The sequence below is a fragment of the Chionomys nivalis genome, chromosome 19 (assembly GCF_950005125.1).
Source record: "Chionomys nivalis chromosome 19, mChiNiv1.1, whole genome shotgun sequence".
NCBI classification, from domain to species: domain Eukaryota; kingdom Metazoa; phylum Chordata; class Mammalia; order Rodentia; family Cricetidae; genus Chionomys; species Chionomys nivalis.
In genome coordinates, this window is record NC_080104.1 from 31849991 (window position 1) to 31868238 (window position 18248).

General features: G+C 47.1%; 1 protein-coding gene across 1 annotated transcript in view; it reads left to right on the plus strand.

Moving 5' to 3' along the window:
• Vwa3b (von Willebrand factor A domain containing 3B) overlaps positions 1-18248 on the plus strand; it is a 156790-nt gene that overhangs the window by 50663 nt on the left and 87879 nt on the right. The window contains exon 7 of the mRNA XM_057751290.1: positions 8599-8724. Within this exon, the coding sequence (XP_057607273.1) occupies positions 8599-8724 (126 nt within the window). The remainder of the gene's footprint in view (positions 1-8598; positions 8725-18248) is intronic.

Genomic DNA, 18248 nt, shown 5'->3' on the forward strand with positions numbered 1-18248 from the left:
AGTCAATTTTAGAACAGTCTATTTGGAGGTATTAACCAAGAGTCACAGGAATATTAGTTATTAAAAAGAGATAAATTTAATTCCATCCTTAAGAGTATCACAGTCAGATATCTTAGTCGGTTTTCTATTGCTGTAGTGAAATACCCAAGGCTGGGCACTTACAAAACTAACCAAAGACAGCAACAACAGCAGCAACAAAACCAGATTACTGAGCTCATGCCTTGAAAGATTGAAAGTCCAAACAGGATGGCTCTGACTCATGAGGGCCTTGGCCTGCATTTCGTCATGGCATCGAGGCAAGTTCTTCGTGTCTCTGTTCTTTCTTTGCCCAGGTCTCCACTTCTGTTCACCAGTACAATCCAGGAGCCTGGGCAGGTGTGTGCTTCAAGAGGACAGGAATGGACAGTTAGCTGCATTTTACAGTGTTCTGCTTAGGTGAGGAATAGGAGGGCCAGCAGACAGTCATACATCGTATCTTCACTTAGATCTCGAATTGCCCATCCTTTGTATTTGGGATTGCTGTTGAGACAACAGAATGGTTCATTATGAAACATACATACTTCGTGGCTCAAGAGAACTCGTTTTCTCTCCCAAATGGTGGGATGACTCTATATTATTTTAAATTAACTAGTAGGTAATTTCTGTAGAGTGGGACTGAGTGACGCTCCACACAGTGCCTCAGGTGTTAGGGCTGTGAGTCCAGATCCTGCCAGTATATTTTAACATATGTCACACCACTAAAATGTTTTCATTACCATAAAACTGCTGATTTCACCACTTCTTACATGGATGTAATGTGGCCCTTTTTCTCCTCCTACCCACACACTAATCTTAGGTCTCTGGGAAATGTTTATTTTTTTGTAAAATATTTTATTGATTCTTTGAGAATTTCACCCAGTACATTTTGCTCATGTTCACCCCAGCACCTCCCAAATCCACCTCCACCTTACCAACACCCCAACTTTGTATACTCTTAAAAAAAAATCACTAAGTCCAATTTGTACTCCCTGTATACCTGTGCGTGGAGCCGGTCACAGGAGTGTGTTCAACCTACCATTAGCCTGGAGACTGAATTTCCTCCTCCTAGAGGCTGTTACCTGTCTATAGCTCTTCAGTAAGGCATATGGGTTTTTGAGCCTCTTCCGCTTCATGCTACAGTGTTGACTGGCTTGAACCTGGACATGTCTTGTGTAGGCAACCACAATAGGTATCCCACCCTAGCTGAATGCCCCAGTGACACTGAGCGTCTCCACTTCAACCAGTTGTGAATCTCTGTATGAAGCATCTACGGCACCAAGAAACGTCTCTGATGGGGTCTGAGGGCTGCCCTCATCCACGTGCCGAGAGAGATGAACTAAGAAGGATTCGCTGTTGTGGCTGTTTGGTAGAATAATAGTAGAGCCCGTGAGGTCTTTGATCACAGGTTCTTGGCCAGCGTTACAGTTCTAGGCCCGTGCTCCATCCTGTGGTGTAGGCTTCAATCCAATTAGAAACTGATTGGTTGCATCCGTAACATTCACGTTATTGCCCTTCCAGGCCACGTCGGTTGTTGTAGTTGATAGGGTTCACAGAGGGGAAAAAGCTGTTGATGACTGTTTTTCTCCCACAAGCCTGTGAGAGCTAGCCAGCGGGGAGGAAGCTTCTGGTCAGTACCAACTTCGTTTCTCCATGTCCTGTGACCTGTGTGTGTTATCTTCAGCAATAGGGCCTCACCATCAAGGTCTGAAGGGCAACCAAGAACAATGGCAAGGTCCTGTATTATTTTGGGAGTCTCTGACCAACAACTAAAGGGGAGGTGTCCCCCACCTTTGTTGGCCTTTTCATTTGACAGCCTATGGCTTTAGGTAGGAGCAAAATCTCCTTCATAGAATAACTCTAATTAAGTTCTTCTATATGAAATACACACACACACACACACACACACACAAAGCTTATATGAAGTATGTATATATGAGGCATATAACATAGTAAGTTTCCAACATGGTTTTTCTTAATATCCCCAGTGTTATTAATTCTTACCCTATACTATTCCTCTGACCTACTCCCCCATCGCTCTCTCCATTTGAACCCCGCTTCTCATTATTTCCCTTTGGTCTCTTGGAAGTTTGAACACAGTTTATAATCTTAAAGGTGTGCTGCTTTCTTAAAATAAAACTCTTTGCTATTTTTTCCTGATGCCTGCAGCCTTTGCTTGGTCATAGTCAGGCTTTTTCAGATCTTCATGACCAGATGGGCATCAGAGGCCACAGCCAAGCTGCTGCTCAGCTGGATCAGGCTTTCACCCAGATGGGGAAGGGCCACCTAAGGACTGGGATGGAGTTTGAGAGTCACCACGAGTGCTTCTGTCTATCACTGTCTTCCAGGGCTGCATTGAGTGTTCCTCAGGCTGGGCCATACCCGCTTTCTTTCTGGTTGTTTTTTCCTTCCTGACCTTTGACCCATAGCATTTCAGGTCCTCAAGACAATCCTGCCTCACCCTAGTGTAAGACCTAGAATAAGACACAGAGCGACTTGTCTAGGGTCTGCCACAGTTGATATCTGGATTCCCGAGAGCATAGGCATTTTCTTGAATGACCCCTGGGTTCCATACCACTCAGGAGAATTTCTTGCAGTAATGGTAGCCGTACATTCAGATGTGGGCAAGTCCAGGAGAGAGAAAGTAGCAGCTGGTAAATACGTTATAACCCGCCAAATAGAAGCAAGGAAGGGTTAGATTTAATCACAATTCTTGGTCCTGTGCTGAGTGATATGGAGGGAACACAGCAAGCAGATATATTGTTTCTATACTCTAGATATTCACAAATCCTCTGCCGGGGGCAGCCTTTGCAGCCAGAGCAGCAGCTACGCCTGCGCAGTGAACACAGGAGCAGGGCTGGAGGCCAGGCTGCAGAGATGAGTTGTGTTATGAGCAGCTGTCTCCTAAATATAAGCTCCTTGTTTGTGAGGGATTGCCTTAAATAAGACCGGACTCGAGAGGATGTGTATACGAACGGCACCAGCACTGGCTCAAGCTTCTGTGTGTTTCTTGGAACCGAGGCTGGAGTGACAGCCAGGAATATGCTCCAACAGCCAATGGTGGTGTAACAGGTGCAGATCTGAGGCTCGAGGACAGAGACTAGAGCTTCCAGGGTCTCATACCTCTTTACCATACACTGCACAAAGATGCACGGGGAAGGAGATAGCCTATTAAAGGGGAGATACAGAGGAGCCTGGAGGTGTGCCATGCCTTCCCCAGGGCCTGGCTCCAATATGTCAAGAAGGGAGAGGAGGAGGGATAGGGTACAGTCTGCAGTGATCTTTCATGGTCATTAACATAGTCCTGATTCTCCAAAGTTGGCATAGCCTGGGCTTTTCCCAGCATGCCTGCTGCCTGAACAAAGCTCGAGAGACTAATAAAGTCAGCCAGGCTTTCCACTGCTGCCACCTTTCATCTTGTTATTCCTGGGATTTCCTTCTCTCTCTTCTTTTTCCCTCCTGTGTCAGCAGAGCAGTGAGTTTGTCCTGGCAGCAAATGGACGGAGAGGGTATTTGTTACGTTCCTTGCTGCTGTGACCAAATAGATGACCAATACAACTTCAAGGAGCAAGGGTTTATTTTGGCTCATGATTTAAGGGTGTCATTCACGTGGTGGGGGGTAAGGCCTGGTGGCCTGAGTGTGGGGCAGAGGGTCACGTTGCAGCCACAGTCAGGAAGCAGAGAGGGATGGGTGCTCAGCTCGATCTCTCCTTTTTATGCCATCTGGGACCCCAACCCATGGAATGGTGCTGCCCACATTTAGCATAGGTCTTCTACCCGAGAACCCCCTTGTATACATGCTCAGAGGTTTAGATGATTCTAAATCCTGTCGAGTTGACAGTCAGTGGTAACCATTGTCATGGTTGTGAGTAGGGTATCTCATGGGCACAAAGGTAGGGATGCTGCAGGAAGCTCAGTTGTCTGGATAGCTGGTCAACAATTGATGATGGCGGAGTGAGGAGTGAGTCTTGGAAGAAGGGTGGGCTGAGCAAGTGTGGGCAAGGGAGGACTGAGCACCATGATAGGGAGCACGGGGTTCCTAAGGCCTGGCAGGACAGTGCCGTGAGCAGGGTCCTAAAGGTAGAATAATGGAGTAATGGGCACCCCTGATTTCTTGACTCGGGGTGCTCCCCTGTTCATCACTATATTCTTAGCACCCATGTAGCACAATCCCCACAGAGTAGGTGGTCACATCTTTGCTGAAGGCAGATCTCAACTTGACTATGACAGCTGGACTCACCCTGCAAGTGGGATGTAGAAGATTTGACAGAGAGGTGATGCTGGGCAGGAGCATGCGCGGTCACACCAGAGTTCAGCTGTCCCGGGTCTCATTTCACTTGTCAAACCGGCCAGTTGGAGAAGTCAGTGCTGGCTTCTCACTGATCACAGTGGTCTCATGTGTGATACTGCTCCTAGGTAAGGCTAGTGTTTCAACATGACCCTCCAGATTGCCACCCAGAGGTCAGAGGTCGGGACAAGCATGAGGCTTCTTGGCTATCTCTATGAGATTGTTTATCTTGCTTCTATCTGAGACTGGTCTTGGCTGGCTTAATCCTCAGAGGTTAGGACACATAAGGCTTCATGCAGATTCATCTCCTCTGGCTCAGCCTGAAGAATTTCCAATTCACAGAACCCACTGAGGTGGCCTGTGCTTCATCCTCTGTCCTTTTGTACTTCTATTGGATGTCTCCCTCTCCTAGCTGTAGCTCTCAGATGTCTAGCTAAGCCCTGTAGAAAGAAAGAGCCTCTGATCAGAATGCTAACCCTCTTCCTTGCCTGTGTAGTAGCCTGTAGTTAAATGGATACACCCCGAATCAGGCATTTAAACACTCTAGATTTTTTACCAGCTGGTTTTGTTTCTCCTCCTTTTCCTTTCCCACAAAGCAATTTGTAGTTTAATCACCAGTGAGTGTAGAAGTCTATAGTGTCCCGAGTACAGTCTCCAGTCACTGTAGTGAAAATCTCAGTTCCTGCCAGAGAGTGATCACCCAGTTGTGACCACCCCTGATTTCCTGCCCCTGGATGACAGGAAGCTACCTCCTTAGAGGCTTTTCCTTTGATGTGGCTTTGGGTGTACTGCCCTGAGACATTAGCAAGAGGAAAGCCCTATCTCATTTGAGACTTTTGCAGAGCAAGTCCTGTGGTCTTCAGGTTTGCATTTGGCAATGGTATGAGATTCTTCCAGAATCCCAGAATGGAGCTAGGCATACTTCGTGCTTTGCTCCTTGAGCTAGAAATTGCTGTGCAGCTGTGCTGACTTCTGTGCTGACCTCTGTCAGGGCTTGCCACTCGTATCATCGGGATGAGAGCCATTAATGCCATCTTACTCCATCTCGTTACCTAAGAAAAAGCCGGGACCCTAGCGTCCCTTTGTATCTGTCCTCCCCTTCTTGGCTGCATTTCACAAATCTATCTTGATGGCTTCACGCCAGTCCTTTGGTCTGAGTCGATAAGTCACGTAGGGTGCCCAGAGACTGAGTGGTGGCCGGTCTCCATCCCTGGTTATAGAATCTTGGGTTTCTGTCAAATATGATGTGGACAGGAGTGGTCAGTGTACACTTTGGGGAGGGGACTCCAGGGCCCACTTCTAGGGAAAGCCAACAAGCCAGACAAGTTGGTGTCATCTAGTCGTGTCGTTCATTGGCTTCATCCTTGACAGGCCCCCTTCTGCCTCCATTTACCCAGCTGTAAACAGTGAATAGAATTTGCCTGCAGGATTGTGGTGAGATAAAATGGAAAAATACATAGGAATCCCCAAATACAAAGTCATATAAAAGGGTAGCTTCATGCCATATTTCTCCCAGGTGATACTCGTGTTTTAATATGAGTTCCAAATTGCTACTCCGAGGTCAGAGGTCAGTGTAATGGGGGGGATGTTTGGGCAGAAGGCTCTTTGAGCCCTCTTGAGATATTTCTGTTAACTAGATACAATGTTTTTGGGTGAGACCAGCCTCAGCTGGGCTGGTCCTCAGTGATCAGGACACAGGACATCATGTGGATTTGTCTTTTCTGGCTTAGACTGGTGAATTACCAATTCTCAGAACCCACAGAGATTTCCTGTGCCTCCTCCTTTGTCCCCTTGCATTTCCAGGGGGCCTTTCTCTCACTCAGCTTTAACTGTCAGATGTCTAACTAAGCCTCTTTGCTAGATTTCCTGATCAAAAAGGCCAGGCAGGTGTCCCGCAAAGGTGTTTGTCATCTGACAGTTTGATCCTCTGTTGGCTTTCATGATAGCATCACCAGAGTGGCCCCTGAGCCAACACAGTACATCCGTCAGAACAGAAGGTGGTTTGTGGGCTCAGCATGGATCTTTAGGTAAAGATGCGTTCCATTTACTTCACCTTGCTTGCCTAAGGCATCTGATTGGTCTAATGAAGAGATGAATGGCCAAGCGCGAGGCAAGAGAGGGATACGCGAGGCTGACAGGCAGAGAGAATAAATAGGAAGAGGAATCTAGGCTTTGAGGGAAGGGGAAAAAAGAGAGGGACATGCCCGGGGCAAGAAGCCAGGCAGTTGCCAGCCAGCCAGACACAAGAAGCAATGAAAGTAAGATATACAGAAGGAAAGAAAAGTAAAAAGCCCTGAGGCAAAAGGTAGAGAAAGAAAAATAGGTTAACTTAAGTTAAAGGAGCTAGCCAGAAACAAGCCTAAGCTAGGCCTAGCATTCATAACTAATAAATAATCTCCTTGTCAAAGTTTGGGAACTGGTTCATGACCCAAAAGAAAGCCTGGTACGTAAGGGCTCCAGCAATTGTCCTTCTTTTTATTCTTTGTTCACCCCTCCCCCCTTTTTGGTGTGTGTATGTGTTTGCATGTATGTACATGTTCACCTGTGTAAGCAAGCACACAGGTGCAGGTCAGAGAATAACCTGTGTCAGTCTTTGCCTTCCAACTCTTTTTGCCAGGGTCTCTTTGTTGTCGCTACTCTGCGCGCCAGGCTACCTGGGCTCCTAACTTCTTGGCCCCTCCTGTCTCTGCCCTTCGTTTTGCCTTCGCAGCACCCAGACTACAGATGTGCATGACAGTGTCCAGCTTTATATGCACTGTGGGGATTCAAACCCCACAGCAAGCTCTTCAGCCACTGAGGCATTTCCTTAGCACCCCCGATTAGTGCTTGAAGGAAACATGACTAAGGGTTCTGACTGAAAAGGGTACGAAGACTCCACCCTGCCCTCTTGTGAGGAGGAGTAGAGCAGTCAAGCTCAGCACAGAACAGGTCTCAGTAGATGTGGCAGAGGCTGCCAGTTGCCACCTAGGTCTTCTCTTTCTTAGGACAGGACTTATATATTAATTTAACCCATCTCCATTAATCTGTGCATCACCACGAAGTTGTAGCCTACCAGCAGAGTTTCAGCATGTCTGTCTCTGGTGGCAGCTCCATGGCTTCTCTCTGACTCTGTCCTTTCTCCCAGCATTCTGTTTAGTTTTCCCTGCCTAGCTAAATTCTGCCCTGCTGTAGGTCCAAAGCAGTTTCTTTATTCATTAATGGTAATCACGCATACAGAGGGAAATCCCACATCATGCTCTCCCACCTCCTCCCGCCTTTGTGTCTTTTTTCCATTCTTTATATAACACCTAATGTCTAATTTATGCTGTCCCTACACCCATATGTATGTGGACATCTACTGGAGTGTGGTTGACCTAATGAAAACTGCTCTTCCCTCCCATAGAAGCAAGCAAATGCCGAGAACTTCCCAGTTAGGGATAGAGGCTCACAAGCCCCCTCCCCTCTCTAGGCTAGAGGGTTGACTGGTTTGATCTTGTATGGTCTTGTGGAGGCAGCTATGACTGCTGTGAGTTTGTGAGTGCAGTGGCCCTAACATGTCCAGAAGACACTGTTTTTGTCAGGTCCTCCTTGCCTTCTGGCTCTTAAATCTTTCCGCTCCTTCGTCTTCAGTGGTCTCTGAGACTGGGAGGGAGGGGTGGAGTATGGGTGCTCTGTCTGTGGCGGAGCACTCCATAAACACTTACTCTCTGCACTGTGACCAGTTGGGGGTTTCTTTGTCAATTGCCAAGAGTTTGAGAGCTGCACTAATCTATGAGTCTAAAGATGTGAATTTAGAGGGAGCTTGGTGTTGGTCCATTTAGCAGTATCATAGTGGTAGGTTCACCTACCTGTGAGCTCCTCAGCTATGAATTCTTGGCCAGATTTATAATACCAAGCATGTGTTTCCTTCTGCAGAGCGGACCCTACATTCAAATAGAAAGAGACTAGTTACTCCCATAACAGTTCTACCCCTACTGTACCCTTGGCCATATCTTGCCATGCTGGTTTTTATTACAGCTTTCAGGATTATCAGTTGGGTAAGAATATCGATGACCTGTAGTCTAAGCTGCCTTTGAACGTGGAGCAGTCCTCCCAGGAACCTTGGCCTCCTGAGCCCTGGGATTACAGGTGTATACTACCGTGCCTTGGGTGGGGTGTGGGTCCCAGTTCTGGTTTTCAGAAAGAGACTAGGTGGGGAAATGTGACTGGATGATCAGAGATGCTTTCAGTGAGTTGACGTGCTGTGTCTACTAGGACCCGTCAGAGTCTGGGGGGCCTGTCTCAGCTGCTTGCTTGCGTTGTGCTTCCCTTTCCAGGTGCTGGTGTCAGAGAGGACGTGTTTCTCATTTGGAGAGAAATGGAAGAAGCCTGCAACACACTGGTTCAGATCCGGAATCTGGTGGACAAGCCTCCTCAGCCGGATGTGGTCCCCGAAGCCTGCAGTAGGTGCTGTTTATACTCAAGTTTGAAGTGCAAAGTAGTCAGAGATATTGGGGGCTGGAGATGCTGGTGGGAGGGGCGGAGTTCCATGCTTCGAAGCAGAATTCCTTAGCTCAGCTCAGAGGTGTTTCTGGGGAGAGTCTCTGGAGCTGTAGGATGTGTGTACATGTGTGCATCATGCATGTGTGTGTGTGCACATATGTATGCACACATGCTTGTGCTCATTCCCAAAGAAGAACCAGAGCTAGACAGTAGTTAATGCTATAAAGGCAGGAACTGCCTATAGCAAGAGGAGGAAACAAGGCTTGGTGTAGAGCTGGGCTCAGTTCTGAACACAGCACAGACATCCACAGTGTGGAGTAGAGGGGCCCCATAAATGGAAAATTACTAAGAGGAGATATGACGAATAAGGAGGCTTCTGTCTGGACTGTCAAAACAGGATTCCTGCTGACGGCTGGATCAGATATGGTGGATATGAGGAATTCCATTGAAATATTGAACTTGATTGTTTATCAGTTGTTGGTAGGGTTCTGGCTGTAGCATTTTATTAAGATTTCTGTTAGCTATGCAGAGCTGAATACGGAAGTCCAAAGATTGAGGATATTTGAAAAGAAGACACAGAGCAACTCAACTCACGCTTACTCAAGAGGCATGTGGTGTTTTGTTTGTTTTCTAGATAGGGTCTCTTCCTGTTGCCCTGGCTGTCCTGGAACTCACTATGTAGACCAGGCTGGCCTAAACACCCAGAGATCCACCTGCCTCTTCCTCCTAAGTTCTGGGGTTAAAGGTGTGCACCCCTTTACCTGGCAGGGTGTGCGGGGACTCAGTGATGGGTCAGCTAGACTTGGCCTTGCCTGCAGACCGAATCACATCCAGACTGACTGTGGCAGGCCACCGTCCACTTGCCCTCATACAACCACAATGAAAGCTGTATTCTAATTTAAGGCAACCCTTCTTTGAACAGCAGAATGTCATTCATTGAATGTAGACACAGTCTGGAAGGGATAGGGTGGGTGAGGGTTTGTAGTGCCGGTACTAAAAAGAAGTTACTAAAATGTGCTTGCTCTTCCTAGTCTTTAGAGACCGTTCATGCTCTTAGTAGCCATGACAACTGTTATGTGACATTATTCCTGGGGACGTGAGCAAATGTCTATTCACCCAAGATAGGGAGCAAATGACAGACCACAGCAACAATACCACCAAGACCCAACTTGATGAATCCATGAGTTTATTGGAATTGCTTACTGACTACCCAGCCCTCTCCTGGTCACAGCAGTGACCAGTGAGGCAAAGACCCTGTGTCTGCTTCTGGAAAGGTGGCAACCATTCCCTCAGCTTGATTGCTCAAGCCCTAAAGGCTGAAGGAGATAGGGGTGGGAGATAGGGAAGGGGAAGGCTTGGATTGTCATTTGGGTAGAGTACAGATGAATTAAACAAAGGGTCTCTGGAGCTGGCTGTCTTCATAGTTGTCACTGATTCACCCCCATACACACCTCCCCTGGGGGACCCAGTGGTTAAGGACCAGTCTGCACATGTAACCATAGGGTGGGGGTGCACTATCTGGCTGAGGTGATTCATTAGCCCGATGCCTGGGATAAGAAAGCAGCAAAACCCACACTGGGAATTGATTTGTTTTAATCCCAAGAGCAGGACATAGAAATTCCTTAAGGAAAAAAATAACTAGCCCCCACCCCAAATATTTATATAAAACAATGTTAAGACGGTGGACACTGAGCAGCAAGGTGTCCACGAGGCACAGGGCAGAAGGGAGGCGGCCCTAGCTCTTCACAGTTGATTGCCTTGCGAGGTGGCCGCGGGGCATGGAGGATTAAGCCAGGAGGAGCTTGTCAAAACCTGCTAAATTTGCAGAGACGGAGCTGAGAGTCTGGAAGGAACCAGGCAGCTCACAGCCCAGCCTGCCAAAATGGGAAGAAGCGCATGCCCAAAACAGCATGCAGAGGCTCCTCCTTAAGAATTCATCCAACTACTGAGCTCTTCACACACAGAAGAGAGTTGTCTGGCAGGTGGGTGGGTGGAGGGGTGGGCTGCTGGAAGGAATTAGGAGAAAAACAGATAATGTTCACATCGCCTGGGAACAGAGTCAGAGGACTTTTTTAGGACTGCTTGAGAAGGTCTCAACTTTACTGGTAGGGAAAGAGGAGCCTCACGTAGAGCGCCGCTGCTCTGGGCACTCCTCAGATGCCATCAAAGTGAGACGCGAAAAGAAAACAAAACTGTTTCCAGGTAACGGAACTACATCTCACAACAGAACTCAGAGACATTTGCATGGCACAGAACTGTTTAGCACTCACCAAGATCGAATTCACAATGCTTAGCATTCAGTCAAAGATTATCGTGCAGGAGAAGAAGCAAGAGAAGGTGACCTTTAAAGAGAGAGTGAGAGAGAGAAAAAAAAATCAGTCAAAATTGACAGGGAGAGGCAGAATGATGTTGCAGCCGAGAGAGACGGTCTGGTAATGGTCCCCTGTGCTGGTCAGTATTTTGTCAGCTTGGTACAATGTTACCTGGGGGAGAGGTAACTTTAATTAAAGAATTACCTCTATCAGATTGGCTTATGGTCATGTCTGTGGGGGCATTTTCTTAATTGTTAATTAGCATAGGAGGGTCCAGTCCATTGTGGGCAATACTTTCCATGAGCAGGTGGACCTGGGCTGTATAGGAAAGGTAGCTGAATATGTGCCAATAGGCTGTGCTCCTCTGTGGTCTCTGCTTCAGCTCCTGCCTCCAGGTTCCAGCCTTGAGCTCCTGGCATGTCTTCCATTGATAACGGACTATGACGTAGAAATATAAGCCAAATAAACGCTTTCCTTCCCCCAAATGCTTTGGTCAATGTTTTATCACAGCAATAGCAAGGAAACCTAGGGCAACTGGCCCTCATCCCTGCTTCTTCAATTCTAAGCAACCCAGCATGAGATGCCTCCTGATTGATGGAGGCCCTGGGCTTGGAACCCAGTACAGACCTGCCATAGTGAAATAGTGGTGGGCAAAGCTATGTGATATCCACCACCAGGTAGGCCACTACCTGCAGAACGGGCAGCTGCAACTGTGTTGGGCACGTGGCCGACTGTTCCTCTCACTCCTACTTTAACCCCAGATGCAGAGCAGGGAGTAAGATGTAGCTTACCATGGGGGAGGGCCAGAAAGGTAGCCCAAAGATTTGTGATAGTGCTCAGGTCCGGGCTCGCTGCATAAGATCCAGTGGCTAGTAGAAACTGGAGGTGGGCCAGAACTCATGGATGGAGCCTCTAGATCAGCTCTAGCCTCAGGAAGAGACCTGTGTGCTAATGGGACGGGCGGTAGTTTTAGCCACATCACATCTGGTTTTGGAATGCGTTCGAGCACACCCCTCTGGAGCCATTGCAGACCCCTGTCACTATGGGATTCAGGTGCGGCCCATCTTAGCATCATTGCTGATGGCCAAGAGACTGTCTCTATCATCCCCTCCCCCAACTCGGGTGGCACAACTATTACCAGGCCATTGCTAGGAGATGGGGGTGCTAAACTGTTCTACCACCTGGTAGACACTTGTGTTCCAAAGGGACAGACTTGAGTTTTTTTGGGTTACATCTCTGTCAGCTGATGTGCCTCAGATAGCCAAGACTGTGTGGGTACTTCCAGCTGTGAGACTCAGAGGTAGCTTAGCTTAGCGTATGCTGGGATGGTTAAGGGACTGCATTCACCAACATTTCCCCACCCTCAGAAACTATAGCATCATGGCCAAGATCCCATTTGATGACAGTAGGACCATTGGAATCACAAGATTTTGTCCTGGCGCTGAGTGCTCAGCTGGTCAAACCTAAGGCTAAGAAATATTCTAGTGGCCACCATCCTAGGAATGCCAGTAGATGGCACCTCTGAAGGAGTTGGAGTGTTAGAAGACAACACTGGGGCCGCTGTCCCAGCTGCCATCTCCTGTGGTGGTGGTGGCAATGGCCGTGGATCAGAGATTCACCGAATCAGCTGGCAGCTCATAGCCCTGTGAACCTGGGTTGTAGCCTAGTTGTTGGACTGGTTTTGGCAGGTTGTTGGTGGCATTGGTAGCCATGATGTGACCAGGGAGCCATAGTCACTCACTATGACTGTGTTTAGAGCCAGACAGGATCCTCCAGCATCTGATCTCAGGTTGGTGACTGTGAAATGAGACATGAGGGCCTTTCTAGGTCACAGGGAGGGAGTGACTTATGAGGACAGCCTGCTCACTTGATGTGCTGTCTTGGTTCTTTCTGAATAATGCACCATCAGCATATTCAAGAAGTCTGGGCTTGGGTTACCCTTTGTTCCTGAAACAGTAGCCACATTCCGATGGCAGACTCATGCTTATTTCTATCTGGGAGTCACCCAGTGCTGAAGTGATGAAAGCAGCCACATGATTGCATGTGTCAACATGTATCTAGCAGGTGTGTCCAAGCTCTTGACATTGAGACATGCAGTTGTCATCTACAAGGTTCAAAGGTGCGTGTGTGTGTGTGTGTGTGTGTGTGTGTGTGCAACTATGCCTATATCCCCTATGCATGTATGGTGCCCATGGAGTCCAGAAGAGACCATTACATTACCTGGGACTGGAGTTACAGATGCCTATTTACTACCTTGTGGGTTCTAGGAATTGAACCTTGTCCTCTAGAAGAGCAGCCAGTGCTCTTAATCACTGAGCCATCTCTCCAGCCCCTCACAGTGTTTTAAGCAAGTTTCTGATTTGGGGTGGGGTTGCATGATAGCACCCAGAGTCAGGAAACTGTGACACGATACCCGGGAGGTAAACAATTTACTTTTGAATAAACAATAGACCAAGGATAGAATCAAGAAAAAAAAATAATATTTTTCCCTGACACAAAAGAAAAGGGAGACACAATGTCCCAAAGCCTTCAGCAGAAGCCATAGCAAAGTGAGAGTGTATAGCAAGCAAGCTGTACCCCCATCGGAAAAGTGCGAAGGGCTAAGACTACTGCCACTGCCTCTCCAGGAGCTGGGGATGGGAGAACCCATCACGTCCCACATGAAGATACGGAGAGAAATCAAGATATGAGCCGAGAGGGAGGAAAAAGGATAAAACCCACCAAAGACTGGCAAATCAGAGCTGACGCTGTAGACGGACAAACCCCGACTTAGGCTCAGCAAGGTCAGGACAGGTGACACCAGTAAACAAGGCCTGAGAGAGGATGAGGACTGACACTTTACAAGGGAAGAGGTCACTGATGTCGCCGGGGACAACCGTGCACCAGTAAGGTTGAGAACCTGAAAAACATGGGCAGATTCTTAGACAGCAACTTACCAAGACTGAAGCATGGAAAACCAGAAACTCTGTTTGCTGATTTGATGACAAGAGCACACGAAGGGCCATTTGTAGTATACCTACAGCCAACAATGTACTGGGAGGTGAAGTCTATGGACCTTCTCTGAAGGTCTAGAACAAATGAAGCATGCCCGCTTCATCACCTATATTCAGCTCAGCCTTTGAAGTGTGAGCCCAAACAATCAGATAAGAGAAGGAAGCAAAAGCGTTCAGTTTGGAACCCAGTGAGCTCTGGCTTCAGTGAGGGAGCCTTTTGCAAAATAATAAATAAATAAATATATGTAATAGGTAGGAAGCGACAGAGGATACTCAACAGGCTTCTGGTCTCCACACACGTGGTTATGCACACACAGACACATACACGCACGCACGCACATATGCACAGGCTAAATACCTGTTTAGACATAGAAGATTTGAGCTTCTCATTAGCACATGTTACTGATGAAGGGGTACGTCACCTGACATTAGATCATGACTGGCTGACCTGTGCATTGTTAGCCACAAACAATCACTAGGATTACAAACAATACAACAAAGGAGATGGAATGAGATATCAAATTGAATGGAAATAAAACTCTTAGGAAAAAATCTAGAGGAGAGAAAGTAGGTATGGCTGATAGGGAACGGCAGGAAGGGAGTGTTTACCAGGCCTGTGCTGTTCAGGGGGTGCTGGCTTCCACGAGTTAAGTGTAATTGGCTATTGTGGTTAATTATACCCCCACATAGAGCTATTAATAAAGCCCAGGAGGAGATGCTGGCTGCCCAGGGGCACTGGCTCACTCACCTGGGCACTCCCTGTATGTAGGATCCAGGCAGAATCTTTGCCTTGGTTGCAGGAGAGAGCATCAAGCACAGTGGACTGTATGTCTGTAGATTAGCAAGGGGCATGCCATGAGTGAGGTTAAGGAAAGAATTTCACTATACGTCTACCAAAAATTAAAATGAAAGTTAACTCAGTCAGTAAAGGACTTGTCTCCCAAACAGGCCTGAGTTGAATCCCCAGAACCCATGTAAAATGCCAGGCATGGTAGCACAAGGCGGAGACAGGGGCATCTCTAGCTCACTGGCCAGGCTCTCTAGCCTGATGTGAGACCTTATCTCAAGGAAGGGGTTGTATTCCTGGGGAAAGCACTTGAGGTTGTCCTCTGACCCCCACATGCACATGTGCTCACACAACCACACACACACACATGCACCCACCCATACCTGAACACACACATACATACACATGCACCCACCCATACCTGAACACACACACACACACACACACACATACACCCACCCATTCCTGAACACACACACACACATGCACCCACCCATTCCTGAACACACACACACATGCACCCACCCATACCTGAACACACACATACACACACATGCACCCACCCATTCCTGAACACACACATACACACACATGCACCCACCCATACCTGAACACAAACATACACACACACATGCACCCACCCATTCCTGAACACACACACACACACACACATGCACCCACCCATACCTGAACACACACACACACACATGCACCCACCCATACCTGAACACACACATACACACACATGCACCCACCCATACCTGAACACACACACACACACATGCACCCACCCATACCTGAACACACACACACACATGCAAAAACACTGAAATACTAGAAAAATTTAATGAAAGTAGCATAAGGATTGCATACTGCAAAAGAAGATACAGATCCTTGAAATTAATAAAGTTGTGCGATACGCTTGTTGAGATGGCTTTCTTCCAAACTGACTTACAAGTTTAACACAATTTCTGCAAGAAATCTCAGCTGGCTTTTTGGCAGAAACTGACAAGCTGTTCCTAAACAAATTTGGAAATGCAAAGGACACAGAATAACCAGGAATGGTCTTGAAAAAGAAATTGGAAGATATGTGTGTGTCATCTTTAAAATCTACAACAGAACTGTAATAACCAAGGCTGTGTAAGGCTGTCCCAAAATGAATGCATGAAAGCCAGGTGTGGTGGCATTGACTTATAATTTCAGTGTTCTGGGAGCCCAAGGCAGGAAGACAGCAAGTCTATAATCAACAGTGAGTTTCCACTGAGGCAGGACTATACAGAAAAACTCTCTATAAACACAGATGCATAGGTTCATGGAATGGCCCTCAAATAAATCTATATATCTATTGTAGATTTAATTTTGGCAAAGGTATCAAAGACATTTCAATGTGGAGAATTTAATCTTCCAAAAAATGGCATGGGAGCAGCTGGTTATATGCATACACAGTACTCTTGGCCTCTTATCTCACCCGTAAACAAAAAAAATTACCTCACAGTGCATTAACTACCTCAATGTAAAAGCTAAATTATATTACTTTGGAACCTACACACAAATATGCATTGTCTTAGGCTTAGCAGTGGTTTTGGCTGTTAGCAATAGGAAGAGCAGTAGAGATAAGATAAATGGGACTGTGGTGGTTTGGTTGAGATCTCCATTGAGTGGAACTGTTTGGGGAGGATTAGGAGGTGTGGCCTTGTTTCAGGAGGTGTGCCAGGAGGCCCAGTCTGGCTCACCCTTTCTGCCTGCTACTTCTCCAGCACCATGCCTGCCTGCCTGCCTGCCTGCCTGCCTGCCTGTCACCGTGTTCTCCACCATGATAAGAATGGACCCACCTGTTGAAACTGTAAGCCAGCCCCCAATTACATGCTTTCTTCTACAAGTTGCCTTGTTCATGTTGTCTCCTCACAGCAATAGAACAGTGAGCTAAGGCAGGGACCTCAGAAATGTGTGCTGTTTCATGCTTCAGTGGACACTATGGAAAAAAGGAACAGGCACCCAAGAATGGATGTAGTCAGAAATAAGATGTTCGTGAAGATTCTAGGTGAAGAAAAGCATTGGGTGGTTACAGTTTGGAAATAAAAGACTGACAACCCAGCCTTCACTACATACTTATGAGACCTTCAGATGTCACAATTTCCCAAGTTCCCAAAGTCCCTTTAGACTTTCCTCTTTTTAAACTCATCTGTCCACTATATATTCAAATCCTAAGTTGGTCTATAGATATTTCCACAACTTGGCTATTTTAACATTTTTAAAGAAAGATTTATTATTATTATTTTTCTAAATTTTAGGCGTATGGGTATTTTGTGTCTATGCACTATGTACGTGCAGTGCCTCTAGAGGCCAGAAAAGAGCATCCAATAGTCATCCGCCAACATGTGGGTGCTGGGAATCGAACCCAGGTCTTTTCAATTGCACGCACCCGCTCCTGTGGTGTAATGGTTAACACTCTGGACTCTGAACCCAGCGATCCGACTCTGTACCTTGGTGGAACTTGTTCCTTGAGGAAGAGACCTGGTCAGTATCCCTCAACAGCTCGGACCATGAAACCGTGTAATATAAACGGGCTGCCCATGCGTGCTTCAGCATCATTGGGGGCCTGTTTCACATTTCACTTCTCAAATCCTGAGCCATCTCTCTAGCTCCCAGCCCAGTTTCTTTAAAAGTTGCTGTTGGAGGTACAGGTTGGTGCCTGTCTCAGTGGTCCTCAGCTGTTCCCACTTGAGAAGGCCATGGCGTGGAGGCTTATTGGAGCCCGCTGCCTGTGATTCTTCAGCTGCCTGGGCTCCTGATAATGTTTTCTTCTTAACCCTGTGCAGGTTTGTCACTGGGTTGAACTGTTGCTCCCTGCCACTGAGTAGTCTGTGGCAGACGTCATGGTTTAGCATCCTCCTGAAGCAGCCCCGCTCACAGCTGAAATGCTACCTGTATTGAAAGCCATTTCCCATGCAGTTCAGAGTGAGAAGCGGAAGAGAAAGTGAGAAAAGTATGGCCCAAAGGGTCCTCGTTCCTCCCTGTGTTCTCATCATTGTTAGGACTTTGCTTTCTTTTTCAAGCCTGTTTCTTTCCCACCTCATTCTTTTCTCTCCTCCTCTCCTCTTCACTCTGAGGGGATCCGGGGATCCTAGGAACTAGTGACCTGAGGGTTGGAATAAACAAATTGGGTGAGTGGCAGAGCCCTTCACTGCAATGGAAGTCATACTTTGATTTTTACAGATTTGAAATTAACAAGAAGGAAGTAAAAAAATAAGTAATTAAATAAATAAATAAAATCACTTTATAGTATTCCAGGGGAGAACAGGCCTAGAACTCCCTGGAACTCCATTTTATTCTTCCTTGAAGTTAAGAGTTTCAGACAGGCTTCTGCCAGCTACCTGATGCTCCTTTCAGAG